The following is a 22,585-nucleotide window of genomic DNA, read 5'->3' on the forward strand; positions in this document are numbered from 1 at the left end:
TGAAATTGCATTTTAAGCATGTGTTTACAAAGATTGCCGACGTAAGAAGGCAGATGTAAGAATTGAAGGCTTAGTTACAGATTCAGTGTTTAATTTAGATTTCATTGTATCCTGTAAAGCAGTGGTTCCCCACCTTTTTTGTCTTTTTGTGACCCTTCAGCCCCTCAATGATTAATAGACTGTTTCACTTGGATACTATTTTTTAAGACCTGAAGAGATAAAACTTAACAATGTTTCACAAATAAAATAAAGATTACAGAAAAGTCTGACAAACAAATATATTTTTTTACTCTCACAATACCGTTAGATTCATCTTGCGACCCCTTTTGAGGTAACCTAATATAACAGTATTTCTAAGGCTGTCAATCAATTAAAATAGTTAATTGTGATTAATCGCAAATTAATCACACTTTTTTATCTGTTTGAAATGTACCTTATAGAGAGTATTTAATACTCTTATCAACATGGGAGTGGACAAATAGGCTTGCTTTATGCAAATGTATGTATATATTTATTATTGGAAATCAATTAACAACACAAAACAATGATAAATATTGTCCAGAAACCCTCACAGGTACTGCATTTAGCATGAACAAATATGCTCAAATCACAACATGGCAAACTCACTTGGATACTATTTTAAGGCCATACTTAACAATATTTCACAAGAACAAAGCAAAGATTACAGAAAAGTCTGACAAACAAACATATTTTTTTACTTCACAATACATTTAGATTCATCTTACGACCCCTTTTTCTGGGTAACCTGACCCTGTCAGATGGTTTGTTACACAGAACCATCTGAGAAGCCGTCATTGGAAACTGTTTGGAAAAGGGCAAGTACTTTCAAACAATACTTGGCAGGTGATTGGATGAACCGTCTGTCAATCAAACTAACGAAAGGGACACTAACTGAAGCCTAAAATCATCGCCTTCAGTGCCGTTCTTTGCTTTTCTTTCAATGAAGATATACTCTCCAGTTCTGATATAACTGATGCCTTTATTGCAGCGTCTACGCTAACCTCTTCAGGAGCCGGCATTGTTGTTTAGAACGAACAGTCGTCTCTCCGTGTCGTCTCACGCTATGGTCTCACAGGGTATCACACAAACATAAGCCACGCCCGTAGCTGCCAGTAGCTCCTCACAGGACGCCGATTGGTCCGTTGTCTGGTGAGCCGGACACAAATGCATTACTTGAACCCTGATAAGATGGATTTTCGTGTGACATTTGATACCACGCTTCTCACGTGATGTCGTGAGAATCCAGCTGCAGGGTTACTTTTGGGGGTTCCGATCCCCAGATTGGGAAACACCTGCTGGGCAGCCACTGTTATTCATCATATCACACACTTTGCAAATTATATTTTCCCCTACTGTTATCCAAGGATGTCAAAATAAAATACACCCTTTTCCTCACATAATGTGTCTCTGGAAAAGACCTTTCCCAGCGTTTATCAGTCCTTCTAAAGGGGACGGACTGTTTCCTGGATAAAGAGGTTACAACCGGCCTTTCTCTCTCTCTCTCTCTCTCTCTCTCTATCTTTTTTTTTCATTTGGAGTATTTAAGCCTTTCCATGTATTGGAGCTGCTGGCTTCCTACTATTCAGCCTGAAAATAGCCCTTGTTTTCAGGCTGAGAGCCAGGGCTTGTTGGCTGAGCTGTGGAGGGATATTACTGTGTCAGGAGGGAACTATCAGAGGAGAACATGGGATTAGTCTGCTACAGGGATGTTCACTTTACCTCGAGCTGCATGGCATCAAAACACTGCCGTCCTTACACAGGGAACCGACATTACTATGTTTATGTAGGGTAATTTGGCGTTAGCAGATACGGTTGTTAGAATGACTGGTTTGAAACCCCGAACTGGTAAACATCCATCATGCTAAAGGATCCCTGGTGTTGTGAGGTGATTTGTATGAAAGCTTCCACACCTGCTTAACACACAGTAGTAGGTCATAGATAGATACACATACATGATACCTGCCCTTGTCTTTTTCTTTTTACTCCAAGTTGCTGTACAGTACGGCTGAAGACAGGATGAGCATGTTGATTAGAATTGACATCAGAAATGTACTGTAGGGGTGGTGGGATGCTGAAGGTCAGAGGAGATCATCTGAGCATGCAGTGAATGATTAACAGTCTCCTTTCTCTCAGTAACGACTGTCAAAGTGCCCTTGAGTTAGTTAGTAAACCCACGCCTACTTTCACTCCAGTAATTTTTGACCTTACATCACTCTGATCGGGAAACACTAACAGCGACTTCATCGACTGCTTTCCCGGTCAGCCATACCGCAGCTATGTAGGGTTTGAGTTAGTGGCCAAAACCTCTGATGCATCAGATTAATGACATCTACTATTTCTAATATGTTCTTCTTGGTCTTTGACATGGGAGACTGCTGTTGATTTCTCTTCAGCATTGGTTTCTTTTAACCATGACCGCAAGTCCTTTTTGTGCTTAAACTTAACCAAACCTCAACCATAGCAATGGCAGATTAAAAATGTTTTTTGTAGCAACAGCAGGCACAGACAAATAAAGTTGTCCTAACAATAGGGGCATCAGATCAGAAAACATACACAACAAACACAACACAACGATTTTTGAGGCTGACACTGATAGATATTTTTGAGTTAAACATATCTGATAACAATATATCTGCCAATAGTTGTTTTTTTTTTTTTACAATCTTGATACAGATTCCTTAGATTTGTTTTTTAATGAATTGTGACCTAGATACAACCTGAACAGGACATTTTATAGTTGAAAAATCAACTTGTCAGTTCTCGTTTGGGTTTCTAAATTATACCGATATATCTGCAGTAAGCTACAATCAGCTGTTATAATAAAGTATTGCTACATACAGTATATCGGGGAAAAAGTGCAGTATGGGGTCCTTATAATCTCTATAAACGGATTCTACATCGGGACAAGACTTTGGTATTGGAACTGTTTCTGTTTGTTGTCTGAGTAGTATTGACTAATCATAGGTAATCAGTCTGTGTGGAGAGCAAAAGAGGCGGAAGGCATTGGCCGAAATGCAATCTTGGTTACCTCCGGTTGTAAATGTAATTTTTCAACTCCAGTCTCGCATCTCAAGTTGCTAATCAGACTGTAAACAATGAGCAGTGCGTGGAAAAGGAAGTCTTGGCCCGGATATCCGCTGGCTACACCGGAACCCCAAAAATATAGCCCCTCGCCCCCAGAGGCTTATCCATCATAAGACCGATAGTTGATTGGTTCCAAGACTCGGGTCCTTACAACATTATGTCAGCCAAACAATATGGCAATGTGAATATGACATAGAGTGCTCATTAAAATACCATAGTTTTTAAGTGCTGATAATTTAAAAAAACAAAAGCTGTTGCGGGTGTCAGAAGCTGGGAGAGGTGGGTATAATGGTCAAATGTTCGAAAGTCAGGAAGAAAAAGAAAACAGTTTTATCCAGTTAGAAGAAAAAGATGGACATGGTTGCTTGGAGGATAACTCTGTGATTGGTCCAGCAATAAGACAGCACTGTAACCGTCCAAACACTGACTGCACCAACAAGCATTTGGATGGGTGCTGCTATTAAAGAAGGGAGAGGGGGCTGACCAGTAATGTTATCCAGATGTTATCTGGACAAGCAAAGCCTGATGTATTTAAGATGACAGGCTGACCCCTGGTTCCTCTCACTGTTGATCACCAGAGATTTACAGTTTTCTCCAGAATATTGTCTTTTAACTGGAGAATATTGTTGGACTTCAGTGTGGGAACAAGGGACTGTTTTCAAAGTGTGTGTGTATTGACGCATGAATGTGTCATACACATGTTGTAAAACCGCTCAGCAAAGGCTGCTCGTATTAAAATGTATCACCCATCTTTCTCTCTCTATCTCTCTGACGCTCTTCTTGACAATAAACCTTTTTTTTTTTTAAGGTACTTTATTAATAGTGTCTATAAAAGGTAGATTTACTGCACTATTAATCACTCAAAGTCAGTCTGGGGGTGATTAATTGAGCAACAAACTCAGTGTTTTTATGGACGTTGTTTTGCTTTACCTTGATAAGAGGCTGCAGCAGTGGACAGGACGCTGTCCTCTCATCAAACGTTTAATAAACCTGTTTTAATTGGACGTGTTGTTTGTCCCGTTGTGTCAGCAGTTGTGTGTCATCCTGGAGCCCATGCAGGAGCTCATGTCAAGGCACAAGACCTACAACCTCAGCCCCCGGGACTGTCTCAAGACATGCCTATTCCAAAAATGGCAGAGAATGGTAGCCCCACCAGGTAACTACCTACCTACACATATCTTTACTGTCCATATGCCTCTTCAAAGATGCAGCGTTTTATCTGTAAAACCTACAAATCTGGACGAGTGTGAAGAGTTTTTTCTGGTTTCTCTCAGCAAAGATTTTCAGATAACTCCGGATAAACCTGTTCCTCTGAACGAGAAATATGGAGTTCTTACCCAAAAATGGCATCAAATGACGTCAGAAAATCATCTGCATTTTCTAAAATGTTCCCCCTACTGAGGTTTAACTGACTTTCTTTCCTTAAAAAAAAACAACTTTTAATTCTGTACCGTCACTCACTTTGTAGGGATAGGAATATATTTTCTCAGACTGTGTTTTTATTGCATCATTTATGTTTCCAAATTTGCCATTATATGTCTTAATCCCTTAAATATGTTTTGCCTGTCAGGTATATGAAATTAATCAGAATTCAGGGCTGCCTCTTGAATCTCAACCTCGCCAATCTTAACGGGCCTCTCAGCTCTCTATGATTGATGTTTTAAGGGCGGTTTCTGAAAAGTACCAGACTTAAATTGGCTGTGCGGTCTTAAGCTGGAGAGAAAGAGTAAGCCGAGTTTTTTTGGACACATCGGAGTGGCTGCAAATTACAGCAATGCTTAGCGAGGCGTGACGAGATGTCTTTAAAAACCAACACCAGTCAAAAAGCCTTTGACTCAGACCTGTGTAACTTTAATTAAGAGTGCCGGGTGTAATCAGACTTGTAGATCCAGCTCCCCGGCCAGCAGCTCCCCAGTGTCGACGACGGTCTTCAAAGAAAAGAAGAAAAAAAAAAACAGAGAAGAAAAAAAAACATGGAAAGCATTTTATGAATATAAAGTCTGAGGAGTAAAAAAAGCTCTTGTATTGATGGTTAATTGTGCCCACGGAAAGCGAGCTTGATATGAAATCCTATATGGGTGATACAGTTTTATATCATATATGTGGGATTTATTAGAAACAGCTTAAAGTGATAGTTTGGGTGAGGTTGTATGAAGTACTTATCCATAGTCAGTGTGTTACCTACAGTAGATGACGGTCGGCATGCTCCCAGTTTGAAGAAGCAGACAGGAGTTACAGCACGGGAGCAAAGCAATGTACTGCTGTGGACGGGGGCAGCAGCAAAACGTCACCTAAAAGAAAGGCCCACCTAAAAAAATCAATATCTGTTTAAGTGTACGCTATATTTAGAATATTTTCACAGCTTTTACCTTGCCGTCAGACAACCCTTTCTGACAGAGAACTGAAGCCGCTATATCTAAATATGCTCTCTTCAAAGTCACCAGACTTCATTGAAAAAAAACAGTGATTTTACCTCCCAGAACACGGGAGCTGCTGGTCTACCGCTGCCTCGATCGGGTAGTTTGTTTCACTTGAAGCTTAGAAGTGCTGTTTGAAGAATGAATCTGTTACGTCACATTTTGGCTGTGAGGAACTTACAGAGCAAACAAACAAAGACCACCTCAACCAAGACCAAGTCATGACCAAGACCAGAGTGTATCAAGACCCAGACAAGACCGAAACTTTGAAGGGTTTAGACCAAGTCAAGACCAAGACCGGACCAGTGCGAGTCCCACACTGCATGACACACTTAGGATAAAATGTGAAACATGCAAACAATATAGGCTTTCCTCAAATTGAACTGACAATAAACAGGCAATTTAGTGATATCCACGCAGTTGTGGAGTTGACCGGTCTGAGACTGAGACAAGGCCGAGTAAAAATACGGCCATTTCCGAGACGAGACCAAGACCTTCAATAAGTGGTCTTGAGACCGGTCTCAAGACCAAGACCGACCGATCTTGAGTACTACAACACTAGTTGTTTGTGTTATTGTGTGACTTTAGTCAATCCAAACTAACCCTTTAAAACACCGAAGTCACACAATACTAACTAACCAATCGACAGCGGTAGACCAGCAACTCCCATGTTCTACGATGTAAAATTTCTGTTTTTGTCAATGGAGTCTGGTGGCTTTGAAGAGAGCATAGATAACGGCTTCAGTTCCCCGTCGGAAAGGGCTGTCTGACGGCAAGGTACAGCAGTGAAAATATTCTAAATCTAGCGTGCACTTAAACTGATTTTTTTTGGAGGCTAAAATACATTTTGTTGCTGCCCCCGTCCACAGCAGTACATTGCTTTGCTCCTGTGCAGGTACTCCTGTCTGTTTCCTCAAACTGTAGGTAATACACTGACGATGATGGAGTAGTACCTCCACTTTAAACAATCCGAACTATCCCTTTAATGTTTAATGTATTTTGATATAATATGCAGTTTTATCATTTTAATTGGTTGGTTGGTTTGCTGTTTTTTTTTTATCTATAAGTGGTAACTTTTTAAATATTAAATATAGTAAGTCTAATGCTCGGGCCTCCTCCGTGTATTTTTCAGGGTCATTTCATGCCATCTGTCTATATTTTCACAAGAAGTTTGTCTGAACTTTGCAGTTTAGCTGTAATTGCGGTTTTCCCTTATTGGTGGGCTGTTATTTCCCCTTTCCTGCAATTCTTCTCCAGCTTGGAAACTGGTTGGGATTTCGCCAGGAAGGAAGCCACAGGCGCATTTATGCTCTGATAAGTCCTTTTGGTGGAAATGGAAGTGATTTTAGTGCGTCACCGGTTCAGCATCGAAAGGAAACCAGTCGGATAACAGAAATGATTGTCTCTGACAATAGGCCCACTTTTTTTGCACACACGTCTGTCAAAGTCAGGAATCAAAAGAGAAAAGATACCGATAAAAATTCCCTTTATTGTTTTGCCTCTGATTTATAGTTTCAGTTTTGTTTGTATCAACGAGTCGCTGGTTGTTGTAACTGAATATGAAAGCATCTCCCTCGGTGTGATTAGTAAGAACCTCGAAAAAAGAATGTATTTCATTTTCAGACATCTGTTTGAAGATCACAGCCGTGTTTTCTTGTCTCCCTCGAGATTAAAAGGAATGATTTTCTAACAAATGTTGGCAGAATTTGCTAAATCATGTATTCATAAATTATGCACCGTAGTTTATTTTGCAAATACTAGAAACACCTAGATCTCTAGTTAACCTGTCTGTGCTTTATATCTTTTTGATAATAATGATTTCACTTGTGATTTAATTGCACCTTCAGGAATTATGTGTAACTCATAATTGGAAAAACATTCATCTAAGTTTCCCAGTGGTGTAAAGTAGCATCTGCATGGCATTGGAAGTTCAACTCTTTTTCCTCGTTTTCTCTGTTATCATCTCTGGTCTCATTCTGTCTTAAAATGTTTAAGAGATCATTCAATCACCTGAATAAAGTAATTTTGGCTCCGGTTTTCAGCTGGACACCCACAGAACTTCAAAACGGAAATATTTCCCACAAATCACAAAAAAGGTATCTTCCCTCTTACACTGTCTGCGTAGTCTTATAAGAAAGCAGCATTTCAGTTGCTTACTGGAATGCCATGAAATACATGTTTGTGTCATCTGCATGTCTGAAAATAACACTAATTCCTGTAATATAACAAATACAGGTTGCATATGCCAGATTAATGCATGCAGGAAACATTATTCTCAAACACAAGCATGCTCAGCAAATCAAATCTATAGTATAATTACCTGTTCAGTAAGACAAACAGGAATGTGCTTTCTGCCTCAGCAGAGCGGTTTTAATCTGGCTCATGCTATTGAGGAACATCGCAATCGGTGCATCATTAACAAATTTACATTACGTTAAGCATCGGGGTCCATTGTCGAGCATTTATGCAAATGAAAGAGAGGTTCTTTCTTACTAGTGCATGTCTTGGGAGATGTCGACGCTCGTGTGGTTTCACCTCTGAAGAAAACAAAGCATGGAACAATGTAGACAAGTCGCTGTTGTCTCTGTAACATGTCTTTGTGTGTGGGTGCATGCATGCATGTATACAAGCATTTTGCACAATTTTGTGCACGCCTTTGTGTCTCCGCATGTAATGCTGTCTGTCCGAGCCTCTCTACTGTATGACCTAAAACACACTCAGTCTACAATAGGTCTGCAACTAACGGTTATTTTCATTGTTGATTAATATGTCGATTAGGGCTGTCAAAGTTAACGCGATAATAACGCAAATTCGTTTTAACGCTATTAATTTCTTTTTTTCATACTAGATTGTCAACGAGGTTAAATAACGCTCCAAAGTTACGCTAAATTTTGGCAAGGAAAAACTGTCATGGCCATTTTCAAAGTGGTCCCTTGACCTCTGACCTCAAGATATGTAAATGAAAATGGGTTCTATGGGTACCCACGAGTCTCCCCTTTACAGACATGCCCACTTTATGATAATCACATGCAGTTTGGGGTAAGTCATAGTCAAGTCAGCACACTGACACACTGACAGCTGTTGTTGCCTGTTGGAGAATTTTGACTTTGTTTTTCTTGAAAAAATATTACTCAAACTGATTAATCGATTAATCGTTGCAGCTCTAGATCAATCGTTTAAGTGGTTAACTGGTTCCAACTTCTCACATTTTAAGATTCACTGCTTTTCTGTTTTATATGATTGTAAATTAAATATCTTTTGGTTTTCGAACAAAATAAAACGTGAAGACATCACCTTAGGCTCTTGGAATTTGGGCATGTTTTAGTATTTTCTATCTTTTATAGACTTAGTCAGTTGAAAAAGTAATAGATTAACTGATAATACAAATAATCATAAGTTGCAGCCCTACTATTGGTGCCCAAGTAGCGATTAATTAAATAGTTGACAACTAATCAATAAATCGTTGCAGCTGTACCCCACACAGCACACTCTCCTACACCTTGTCTCCGTATGTATGCGTTATGTTCTTGGCATTGCCTGTGTTTCTCCTTACAGGTCGGGCCAAAGCTGAGCCCGCCCGACAGACAACCACGAAGAGGAGGAAACGGAAGAACTCAGCCAGCAGCGCCAACAGCGCCGGCACCACTGCCAGCAAGAAACGCAGCCCCGCCACCAACTTCAGCCTCTCCAGTCAGGTACCTGTAAGCATCAGCTCCACTCGGTTTGCCTCCTCTTTTATTTTATTTTTTTCTACATGCATGTTTGCAGGGTTGAACACAGGCGCGAGATATTCCTAATGGTATTGCAGCTATTAGGTTTAATTTATTTGCACAAAAGAGAAGAAAAACAGGAGGAGAGGGTAGAAAAGAAACTCAAGTCTGTGTAGTGAGACAAAGAAACCTCAAGGGATTTGTGTGAAAACATGTCGCCCAGAAAGACAAAGGGAAAATACATAAAGAGTGACACAAAACGACATTAAAAATCATCAAAAGCAGAAAATAGTACAAGAGCAGCTAAATTCATAAACAGCAAGGTGAATAAAAAGGTAGTATTATATCACTAACTCCAGCTTCTTCCTTAGTTTCTTTACAAGAACAACATGTACTTCAGAATATGTATGTTTAAAACGACCCAGCTGACCCCGTTCCTCAACCAAGTGGCCGTAGCCTGAAGGTTTAAAAAGAAAAGTAAAAAGTTTAAATCTCAGGACAAAATGGGAAGATGTGGGTGGGGAAAGTGACACTCTGGCCTCTCTCAGCCACTACTGTTGAAAATGCCCTTGACCAAGAAGACATCGAACTCACAGCTGCCCAGAGGACTGTTACTGTGAGAAGAGTTTACTTCAGTAGCTCCGCATGTCCAGAACTGTCTGAATGTGAAGAGCACCGGATAAATAGATAACACAGGTTTCAATAATACAAAAATTCACAATACTGAAAGAGCTTCATGTGGAGTTTAACTTCTTCCAGTGGCTTTTGGTCACTCAGCAACAGCAAATAGTTTCTGATGAATCTGTGGAGGTCAAAGTTAAACATCTGTAAATCTCAGCTGCTCCAGTAGCACAGTTTAGTGGCCTGCAGTGCAGAAGTGGGTGATACAAAGTTGTAAGAGCTCAAACATTGGGATTTTTTTGGCTGAATATTTGACAAATAAATAACTATATGTATCATCTATATCAGGTCTTATATTTTATATTTGAACAGTAAACTGTACTATAACTGTAACAGCATCAGTGAATGTAAAATGAAGATAGTACATTTTTAATATTTACTGAAAATGTAATATATAGAAATGCAAACCAATAACTGGGTGATAATTCAATATGATAATGCATCGTCTTTCAGTGGAATCGTATCATAATGAAATCATATATCGAGATATCGTGATACGCAGTCACGTCGTCTAAATTGATAACAAGCACATACTAACTCAAATTTCTCCGAAAATCTGATCATACTATCGTCTTAATCTGATTACTCTGTATTTGTGTGCATGCATGTAAACATAGTCAGTGTATAGCTGGAAATATTTATTTATTTAATATTTATCTATAATTTCACTTGAAACTGTTTGCTTCATTTTGTACTTAATTAAATGAGAAAAAATACTCAGTACTTCTCATTTGTTGAGTATTTAATTCACAAGAGTATACAAAAATAGACTTTACTATGTGGTTATTTCATGTAGACTATTTATTAAATTACCATATTATATATCATTAACGAGATATGAAATGATAGAAGATTTTGGCCATATTGTCCAGCCCTAACAATAACCCAATATTGGACAATAATATCAGTTGTGCAGCTTTTCAGTGGTGAAAGTGTGCATGTTGTAACTGGATAAAAAAATAGAGGTTAAAAAAAAAATAATGTTTAGACTGATGTGTGTGTTTGATGGCTGATACAGATATTTTTGTGTTTAAGCAAGACGATTTATAAGTTGTGCACATGTCCCTAAATTTAAGCCATTAATTTTATTTAAATAAATCCTTTGTTGCATATCTTATCTTTGTACGTCCGGAGTACAATTGGTGGGGCGACCTCGTGGTCTCAAGCACTGGAAGTGTGGTTGTTTTGTTCCATTTTCAGGAAAATAATTAAATCTTGTTATGATGGAAACATTTCTAAAACATACTGTAGACACGGGACAGTAAATAGTTTAATTAACTTTTCAGCATAGGATGCCCCGTCACATTTTTTCCTGATATTACTTTAAATTAGGAATCTTCCACAGAGTACTTTAGTGAACAATTTAACTGCCTGACATCAGCAGTGGACTATTTGACTCACCAACATCCAATAATATATTGATCTATTATTCAGAAAAGGTAAAAATAAAGATACGTTTTGTGTCTCTGTGCCTCTGCATACTGTGATTCTGCTCTATAACAGGCCACTTGACACAGTTAGAGGTTAAACAGCCTCTTAAACAGCTGAGTGTTACACCACATGTCTGCCGCTCCCCTGGAGGATTTGATGCTGTTGTGAGTGTATCGTCTCTGCAGGCTCTAGTTTTCTACCTACTCCATACACCGCTCATTATACACACATACTGTACTGTATTATATTTACACTACTGCATCCAATTTACTACTCTGTAACCACGCTGGTGCTGCACTCCGGTGTGTTTCTGAATACAGTTCAGCTAAAAGTGTGCTGATACCAAACAGCGTTAAAGGGTTGCGGATTGGTCTTGTACACTGGATTAATTCAGTTTAATGGGATATTTAAGGGAGCTGATTTCTATACTCGCAGTGTGTGCATCACAGCAACTAGGGCCGCAACTAACGATTATTTTCATTGTAGATTAATCTGTCGATTATTTTCTCGATTAATCGATTAGTTGTTTGGTCTATAAAATGTCAGAAAATGGTAAAATAAAATGTTGATAAGTGTTTCCCAAAGCCCAAGATGACGTCCTCAAATGTTTTGTTTTGTCCACAACTCAAAGATATTCAGTTTACTGTCATAGAGGAGTAAAAAAACGGAACTTATTCACATTTAAGAAGCTGGAATCAGATCATTTAGATTTTCTTTTTTTTTATGTAATACTTTATTGGGAGTAACATCAGGTGTACAGAAACATACAAATAGAGTATAAATGTAAAGGATTGTCCCTCCATATTTTGGTATATTTCCCCCAAAGCTCCCTCCCAACCAACCCTCACCTATTGCTGATACAAAAAGGATAAAGTACAAAAGCCAAAGTTAAATTAACTTTAAAAAAAAGAAAGAAAAAAAAAGTTTTAAAAAAATAAATTAAAATAGAATAAATAATAAATAGAATAAATCCCAAACTACAGATAAAATAGGCTGCTAAACTTTACCATATACAAATGGACTTTTTTGGAATTTAACTGTTAGTGGTCATTTATGTTTATATAAATCAAACTTTATGATGTCATTCTATATTAAAAATAAATTTGTATTCCTTTAAAATTACTGACACCGATTAATAAATTATCAAAATAATTGGCTATTAATTTAATAGTTGACAACCAATCGATTAATAGAGTAATTGTTGCAGCTCTAATAGCAACCCCGTTTATATACTATATACATTTTATACTGGAAGATTTTACACTTGAATCTTAATTTCTGATGTTGCCTAAAGGCCCAGACACGCAAACCCAACATCAAAGAACTAGCTGCGACGAAGGCCACCTGTTGTGTCGCCTCACGCCTCTTTGCGCCCTTTTGTCTTGCAAAGACTACAGCCGACGGCCAACTACCACGTACTTGCTGCGCCTGCGTGAGAGGAAATAACTCTCCACACCAGCAGGTCGCGATTTGTCATTCAAAAAGGGAAACTGGAAGACCGAGGACTGCGGATATACAAGCCGTTGTTATGATATGTACATGAAACAAAGCTCTCTCACTCACCACTTGGCTTCATTCCAGATGGTCATGTCGTCGTGAAAATATCGGTGTGTTGAAATGATCAGATGACATGAAGATGAAAAATGAGAAGAGCCTTCTGTGTTTCTCCTCTTGACTTTACTCATTGGCTTGCTTTCCTCACTTCCGTTTCTCTTCTCGTGCACTTATTTGTTTGCTGAACAGCCAATCAGAGTGATTTCTCTCACCGACGGGCTCTGCCGCCGATTCAACATGCTGAATCGACTGTAAAAACCTCCGACACAGGCAGACTAGAGCCGACACAACGAAAAAACTAGTCCGACAGGCACTCACTGACGGCCCCAAACTGTCCGACGGCCGACCGTTGGCTTGGTTTGTCAGAGCTTTTACATTAAGAGAATGAGCCCAGTCACTTCCACACAGTGAAGCATACAGCTTATTAATTAAACACTGGTATCGGATCAGCACTCAGTATCAGCCGATACCCAAAGCCCAGGTATCGTATTGATATTGAGACCGAAAAGGTCAGATCGGTGCATCCTTATCTTTAGTTGCTATAAGCAGATATAATATTGGAGGAGTAGATATAAACAGTAAGCTGTCAGTCAACATGTTTTGCGACTTGGCAAAGGATTGTTTCCACACTGAAAACGTAATCCAGCAGTTTCTTTCTTTGCTAATTTACATAAGCAGTATATAAACATACTTTCTAGGAGACAGGGTTGAATATAGGGACATTGTGGAAGTTGTAGAAGCTGTGTGTCCTATTTGGGTGAATCATTTTAATTCTGGGGGGGATTGTTTCTCCAGTTTTCCGGCCGGGTTGGAGGGTTGTTGGTGCTTAACGACAGAAAACTTCATTTTTCGTGGCATTTTTACAGAACCTCTTTCTCTCACACACACACACCGTACTGTCCCTCTATGTTCTGTCCCGTGGTTAGCTGTCTCGTCATCTTTCCAGATATGTTGTCCTCAGCCTCCTCTCTTACCTCCGTCTCACACATACATAATATACAACACACACACACACACACACACACACACACACACACACACAGCATGCACAATTGTTTTCTCTCTAGAAGGCAGTTTGGCTCAGTGCCAGCTCTCATTATCACCGATATCTGTATACAACCCTCCCACCCACCCCAACCCAGCCCCTTCCTCCGTCACATCCACACACTCTACTCCATCACTGCCCCCCCCCACCACCCACACACACACATACACACACACACAAGCCACCCGTACCACTCACGCCGTGCATTCACACGCCTCTTAAAGACTGGCAGCGTGGCTGGTAACATGCTGGTTACATATGTTGCGCGCCTGCTGTCTTTGTCTGAGAAGTTGTTCGTTTGTGGCTGAGCACAAGCCTACGTGAGCCCAATGACAATAAGGAGTGGACCCTCGCGAGGGGAAGGGGGGGTTACCAGCGGCTGGAGGAGAGGAGGTGCGGGGGGAAGGATGAAGGTGTGTGGGGTTGGGGGGGGGTGGTCGGACTCATAGAATGAGCAACACTGACCTCCAGTGGACTGATTTAGTGTCGAACGTGTTGTTTCTTTTACCAAGCTGGCCTCTAGCAGCAGGTTTCTCATGCTGTCAGTCAGTCAGTGTAGTTGAAGCACATATTAAAAACCTGTAATTAACTGTCCATCTGCTGTACATTAACATTAATAGAATGAAGATCATTTGAGGATTACATGTACAAAGTTCTGCATTGAACTAAGCTTGAGATGGCTGAGCTCGTGTGGCACTGAGAAAAAAAATCCTTGAATTCACTCGTTAATTTTATACAAATGATCTTAATTCACAATCTATAGGCACAGACAAAGTCTTGTTTTTGTGTTGCATCCTTACCCAAAAACTTTTAGCAATTTTATTCAGACGGTGACAACATTTTATTAAGAGGTTTTTGTTTTGTTTTGTTTTTTGGACCCCTAAAGAATAAGGCTGGTAGTATTTTATTACTATCATTATTATCAGCCTTATATCTATTATTATTACTGCTATTATTGTTAGTAGTAGTAGTCATGTTTCTATTATTATTACTGTTATTATTGTTAGTAGTAGTAGTCATGTTTCTATTATTAGTACTGCTAATATTGCTGCTATTATTATCAGTAGTAGTTATATTTCTATTATTAATACTGCTAATGTTACTGCTATTATTATTAGTGGTAATCATATTTATATTATTATTACTGATATTATTACTGATATCATTATTATTAGTAGTAGTCATATTTATATTATTATTACTTCTAATATTACTGATATTATTAGTAGTAGTAGTAGTCATATTTATATTATTATTACTCCTAATATTACTGCTATTATTGGTAGTAGTAGTAGTTATATTTCTACTATTATTACTGCGAATATTACTGCTATTATCATTATGAGTAGTAGTCATATTTCTATTATTATTACTGCTATTATTATTATTAGTAGTAGTCATATTTATATTATTATTACTGCTTTTATTACTGATATTTCTATTATCACTCTATTATGTCCACCGCTATTGATTATTGTCTTGCTTGTATTATTACTTATAGCTGCTGTGCTATTATTGTGTTTGCTGTTCATCTGTCTCTTCCTCTCAACCCAACCGGTCGAGGCAGATGGCCGCCCACCCAGAGTCTGGTCTGGTTCTGCTTAAAGTTTCTACCCGTTAAAGGGAAGTCTTTTCTTGCCACTGTCGTACCTAGTGAATGTTCATCAGGGATCTCTTGTTGGGTCTCTAAATTATAATGTACGGTCTAGACCTGCTGTATATGAAAAGCGTCTCGAGATAACTTCTGTAATGTTTTGACGCTATATAAAAATAAATTGAATTGAAATGAATTTAGGGCCGTTTATTGACAAGAATCTGGCGATACGATACACATCACGATACAAGGGTTACAATTCAATATATTGCAAAATGTTGCAATACTATTTATATTGTTTATTTTTCATCTAATTTTAGGAAAACTGTCATAAAGAATACACCACCATGTACATAAATTCTGAGTGAAAAATGTAAATTTTTCATGCAATCATGCAATCGTGGGATCATTTATCACAGCCTCTGTAACATCCAACATCATAGCACTACTTTGAGAGGGCACATACGCTGAGAGGATGCATCACTTTGCAAATTAAATTTAATGGAGTTAATCTTTTCATGCCAACTATTAAAAAATCAATACAGTGTTTTTGAGAATTGATAAAGTATCACAAAACATAATATTGCGATACTTGATATTTTCGATATTTTCTTACACCCCTAGTGGTATTGACCTTACTAACAAGTATTATCTGTGCCATAAAGCTATATGTTGTTGTCCAAAAACGATTAAAAACACATCAATGAGCCACACTGTTGCTCTGGGTGACATGTTCCTTCATTAATATGAACAAATACACTGTAGTTCATTTTAACTCAATCCCACATACGCCATCCTGCTGCAAGAAAAACTCACCAGAGTGTATTAATCCACCACTGAAAATAGTCCCCAATAAATGCACTATTTACTCTATTATGTGAGTAACATTAATCAAACACTTTTAGGAAATTACTTAGAATTCAACCTTTATTTAACCAGGAGAAATTGCTGGTAATTAATGATCTTTTTTTTAAATGTATCTATGTAATTGTGAGCATTTTTTTAATTATTATTTACACCTTCAGTAGGAACAAAATGTGCTTGGAGCTGACAGTCATTGAGAGACAAACAACACATTGTTGGTTTTGTTTACAACAAGAAAAACATTGAATATCACCAGTTTTATCCTTTAAAATTGTATTTTAATATGAATGCAGAAGGGCTGGGAAGAACTAAACTTTATTAAAAACTTTTTATCATCTAATTTCTTCACTGCTTTATGGCACAATGTTGTTCTCCGGCCTCTTTGTGGTCGTCACAATCCCACCACGTCTTCTTTAAATTCCCACTTGTTGTTTTGGAGGCATGAAGAGCAAATAATGTCCTCCAAGCTATCCTCACTGCTAATCTCTGTAGTAAAAAAACAATATGTTAATGACGCTGCTCATTGAATGAAGGGAGGCGTTCATCGCCCATTCAAAGCGTCGCCGCTTAGCTATTGCTAAAGCTAGCTCTTAACGAGATGAGTAGACGAGTTGACAGTATTAATTAGCTCACAATTAGTGCTCCCCAGTCTCAGACTAGCCACCAGCTGTTATCGTCTGAGGGATTTATTTTTTTTTGGCCCAAAATTGGCCAGAGGTAGGTTGACAGCCTCCTCACAGGAACAGATGGTGAATGCATGGCTTGTTGGCAATCAGCACGTTTTTAGCTAATGACTTAATTAGCTATGCAAATTGACAAATCAGTGTGGATATTGTCATTTAGTTGAAAAGCTCACCTAAATTAATTAGCCTGATTAAGGCATAGTGGGGTGTAGAAGTGGTCGCTGGGGGGGCTTTGGGGATGGCTTCGATAAATAAACGCACTCTTCATCTAAGTGTGTGTTTTTTGAAGTGTGCTAAGTCGTCTAGTTTCTGTTTGTATGTTTACATCAATGCAGGAAGTGGTCATGTGTGTGTTTGTCTCTGTGGGGATTTCTGTGTACAACCCTTTTGTTGTGTACAATGCATATACATGTAGGGTTAATCTGAGTCTGCTTTCGTCTGTGTTTTTGTGTTCACGTGTGTGATTGTACATTAATCTGGGTCTGTGTGCCAGTGCATGTTTGTGTGTGTGTGTGTGTGTGTGAGTGTGTAGCGGCTGAGAGGAGCGAGATCTCCCGAGCCAGGCAGCGTTGACACACTTGGCCAGTGAAGCGTGCGCTCCATTTAACTGTACAGCTTCTTCCCAGGTTACGGTGGGTGGCGCTGGGGCTCGCCAGCAGGGAGATGCTTAGTCAGTCACAGGGAGATGAGATTCACACACTCAGCACACGCACACACACACACAAAGAAACACAGCCATGATTCACAGAGCTTATTGATCAATGCTTGAATCCACAAATTACACTCCAGTGATTATTTGTCAACAGAAGTTCACTTTGTTCATGAAGTGTGGGAGAGTTTGCCCTGAAACATGGAATCAAACAAGCACACCCTCCTTCTGAAGACTCATCACAGGAGTCACAGATAGCGCTGGATAATGGCTAAATCTCTCTGCTTCCCTTCCTTGACCCGCTGCAAGAAGGCCATCTCTGTGAAATATGTCTTACATGATGAGTATTGATTGGGGCGGGTGCAGAGCGCCGGGGGAATCCGCTTTCTGTACTGGGAAGGTTTCATTTGCACCGAGTGCTTCGAGAGGGGTCGACCGTAGGGATTGGTTCACTGGATACACCAGCGTCTAAACGCTCACACAAACACACTGAAACATACATACACTTTGCAAGCAGGGGGTCTGTGTTGAAGCAGTACAGTACACAAGTCCCATCGTAGGGGGTTTGGAGGCTCCTCGCTCAGCTGGAAAACGTGATAAACACAGAAATAGATCAGCAGCTGCAGCTGAATGAAAGTCTCGTACAGTAAATGTTCGTCGTTATGACCTTGTTGTGTTTTTAACCCTCTGTATTAAAAGGCAGTTGATTAAATTACATTTTTTTGCAAAAAACTCTGCGAGACAGACGACGTGCATGTTCATTTATTTGATATAATGCAAATGTTATAAGGTCTTTTTGGTTGGATGTGAGTTCACTTGATATTCGGATGGCGCTTTGGTCTGAGAATTAGATGAAACAGATATGCATTAATTTCTCCTCTGGTGATTTCTCTCTCACTTTAGCATATTAATTTTGAATCACCTCGAGGCTAAACATGCACGGTCGTGCACTAAACTGAAAACACGTCACGGGTGCCCGTGTAAAAATGGATTATATTTGTGTAACAGTTTTAAAATTGAGTTTAAAAAAAAATATAAAACTGGTGGGATAAACTAAAAGTGGGTTTAGTAATGAAAGAAGTGTCGAGAAGAAAAAGGGGTTTGTATTCTGTTTTGAGTGACTAAAAAGATTGTTTTGTGTTTTTTGTGGCTTGGTCATCAATAAGACAAAACTAAATACATTTTAATGATGAATTAGATGATTGTTAGGGCTAAAAAGACCGATTAGTCGACTAATGCCAACATTCAAATAGGAGAAGTATGTGAATAAAAGGTGCTATACAACAGTATTGTATGTAAGTGTAACAAAAAAAGGACACAGTTTGTACATGAAGTGACCTTTTAAAAACCCACGAACAAGAACATTTGTAATTTCCTTTTCTCTTCAGTTTGTAAATTTGCTCTCCCCGTGTCTGACTCTCTCTCCAGGACGTGATGGTGGTTGGCGAGCCGACCCTGATGGGCGGCGAGTTCGGGGACGAGGATGAGCGTCTGATCACTCGTCTGGAGAACACGCAGTACGACGCCACCAACGGCCTGGACGACGAGGACGACTTCAACAGCTCCCCGGCGCTGGGCAACAACGCTCCCTGGAGCAGCAAACCCCCCGCCGGCCAGGACAGCAAGCCCGAGAGCACGGCGCCCCAGCCCTCGCAGTAAAAACAAAAGAAGAAGAGAACAACAGATCCTTGACTCCATGTGGACTGGACTTTTTAACCTCTCCCTTCCCCCTTGAGGGCAGTGCTTCTACGCCTCATAACATTGTACTGAATCAGAATCTGCAAATTCAACACTGGCACGTCCAGCCAAAAATATTCTGGATATTTTCTTCTTCTCTGAATCACTGTAACATCTTGGAGGACCCTGAGAACTGCACAGCAATATCCACACGTCAAAGACAACAACTGCATATGAGTATGTATGCAACTGTAATGTAAAAATACCAAGGCGGGGGCTTTTTTTTCAAGAATGCAGTGGAAAATTGTGGATCAAATTCCCCCCTCAGATACAAACCTCTCGTCTCGTGGAATACTACAGCTGTGATTGGTTGACCTGCAGGTCGCAAGTCATCATGTTGACAGTAGACAGAGGGGAGAAAAGAAGAAGAAGTATAAAAACAAACAAAATGTCTCTGAAAAATGGCAACGGTGAGAAGGCAAGGTGTTTTTTAACAGAGCCAACGGAAGCATCGAACCACATTGGAGACAAATGTTTGAGGCAATTGCATTTTTATTGGAAATTCAGTCGGTTTGTTTCTGCTGTTGCTGTTTATTTCCATTTCCAATTAAGAGGAAATAAAAGTTCTCTACCGCTATGTGGACTCCTTTCAAACGAGGGAAAATCGTGTCCTAGGATTGTTTTTCCACATTACTGCGGTCGTCACAGATTGTGATTTCATGCAAACCAGTTTGATTGTGTTCGTAGTCTATTGGTATTTTGCTTCTCTCAGAATCCTTTGCAGTCACGTTGTAATTTTGCCGATCAGTATGTGAACTTTGCCGACACGCATTGATGCATTAATGTTGATTTTTTTTTTTTCTCCCCTTCCTCGGAAATTGGACTTCTTTCCCTTTAACGACCTACTCCCAAACTGATACTAAAGCCTTTTTCCTGCATGATTTTATAGGATTTTTATTTTGTTTGATATATGTACTTTTTAAAAAACACATCAGTCTGATTTTCCTTTTTGGGTTCATCAGTTTGGGAACACTGTTACAAGGTTTGTAGCTCTGTAAATAGAGGTGGAATCGATTTTGTCCACTGTAAATCAGCCACTGAAACCAGTTTGGATATGGCAGCTGTTTTGTTTTGTACAGGAGGTTCAGATTTCTGTTGGGTGGTTTGGATGGATGCTGGTTTGCTCTCTATTGTTTCCCATCCTCTTTAGCTAGTGCAGAACCAAAGCCACACAGTTATCAGTCACATAATCATCTTGTATATTCTGTGACATAAGAAGAACATTTTGAAAACAACGCACAGGTAAAATCCCATCCACCCCACAGAAATAGTTTGATATCCCTGTACAGTATTTGTGCTCACAATTGTTCTTTAATCTTTAAATGAATTGATAATATATCCCTGATCTCTTTTGTTGGACTTTTGTTTGAAAATGGGCAAGAAGACAGCGACATAATGTGTCTTTATACAATTGGATCTTATGGGTATTTATTTGTGCATTTGTAAGGAAGCTAACACATTTCTAAATATGTTTGAGCCTAGTATTATTAGACACCATTTGTACATTATATAGCAGAGGTGTTCAGTGTCATATCTGATGTCTGGTATGTATGCTTTACCATTATGTGTGCCAATAAACCGTGCTTACAAAGGAGTTGAATTTGGTTTGGTTGCATGCATCATGTGTGCATGTAGCATCTGTTTATTTACTGTTAACTCTGATTAGTTTGATAAATGGAAAGTTCATTCTTGACCTTGAAAACAGCAGCAAAGCTCATTTAGTAGCTATTCTGGAGCTTTCGATCATATCTTACGATCTTCCTTAACAGATTGGAAAATGTAATTTTGCATTGTCCAACATGAGCAAAAGATCCTTAATAAAGTGCTCAGAAAAATGTAAATCTGAACATAACAACTGGACATCGCCATATCTAGTGAGGAAGAAAGTGTAGTACAGTCGAAAGCTCCTGAACAGCTGCTAAATGGACGTTGCGGGGAGAAAATTTGATTTGCTATTTGGCTACAAATGATTGTTTTGACTGTTCTCTTTTGGGACAGAGTACAGTTTCATTTCCATCTACATCTTAAAATACAAAAAATCGAACTCACACTTTAGGATTATTTCTGTAATAAAATTGTTGTTTTGTGCTACATTTTTCTTGTTCCTGGTGATAAAATGATTCAGTGATCCAACCTAATATAAACATCATGTTTTGGCGTCAAAAATAAAAGAGCAAAAGCTTCTTTCCAGAGCTGCCATTTTCTGCTGATATTTAACGATCATATTAGGAGGAATCAGGGATGAAATACAGATGTTTATACCCAAAGATGACCAGAATGCAATGCAGCCACTGGACAGGTTGTGTTTTAAATATCATAAACATGCTCCAGTATTCAAACTTCACTAACTGGTTTCATTTACATGCTCATAAATTCACTTTTGATTCAACATCTTAACTACAGGTTCATGCACTGTTTCCCCTGCTCCTTGGAGGTTATTAAAAAGCATTCTGGGAAATGTAGGAAATCACTAAATAATGAAATAAGTCCTGGAATGTGATGAAGATGTCAAAATTATATCTAGTGGTGATTTATTTTTCTTTAAGGTGTAGCAGCCTTCAGTATATCTATTGCCGTTTATAACAATAATTTGTCAGCGTTGGATAACAATAATGTTATAGGCCCTAGAATTTACAGTTCATCAATAGGTTGGTTGTATTTGTGCTTCTTCTTGTCTACAAGGATGTTAAACATTAACACATTTAAGATACAGGTAAAAAGTCTGTAAGATCTACCCTGGATTTGATCTATCTTCCCTGTATTCATGCCTCACCTGCTCACCTGAGTTACCTGAATAATTCTGCTCAGTAAAACCTGCAACATGAAAAAATCTATGAACTACTCAACTAAGTTCTCCAGATAACTCTGCAGGAACACACCTCGGTACTGTTGTTGGGTAGACTTTTAATCCAGGAGAATTTGATGGACCTTTGGTGACACCAAGTGGATTATAGTGGCTACTGCAACAGCATTTAATTCTCTAATTTCTATGTCATTATTTTCTCTGTATACCTGTGATATACTGCTGCAGAGAAACATATTCCTAAAGGGGTTTGCCAGATTTTAATCAAATAATTAAATACAAATAATTTTGTGGCCAGTTAAAAAAAAAAAG

General features: G+C 39.0%; 1 protein-coding gene across 6 annotated transcripts in view; it reads left to right on the plus strand.

The window, feature by feature from the left end:
- Positions 1–21,660, plus strand: part of ldb2a (LIM domain binding 2a) — a 113,586-nt gene extending 91,926 nt beyond the window's left edge. Inside the window, exons 6-9 of one of the 6 annotated variants that reach the window (XM_037780476.1) lie at positions 4,135–4,261; positions 7,565–7,618; positions 9,078–9,223; positions 19,162–21,660. In XM_037780476.1, the coding sequence (XP_037636404.1) occupies positions 4,135–4,261; positions 7,565–7,618; positions 9,078–9,223; positions 19,162–19,392 (558 nt within the window). In that variant the 3' untranslated portion in view covers positions 19,393–21,660. The remainder of the gene's footprint in view (positions 1–4,134; positions 4,262–7,564; positions 7,619–9,077; positions 9,224–19,161) is intronic. The other 5 variants (XM_037780478.1, XM_037780477.1, XM_037780481.1 and 2 more) reach the window with 5 other exon arrangements.
- Positions 21,661–22,585: the final 925 nt, after the last annotated feature.

This window comes from Sebastes umbrosus, chromosome 9 (genome assembly GCF_015220745.1).
Source record: "Sebastes umbrosus isolate fSebUmb1 chromosome 9, fSebUmb1.pri, whole genome shotgun sequence".
Taxonomy (NCBI): Eukaryota; Metazoa; Chordata; class Actinopteri; order Perciformes; family Sebastidae; genus Sebastes; species Sebastes umbrosus.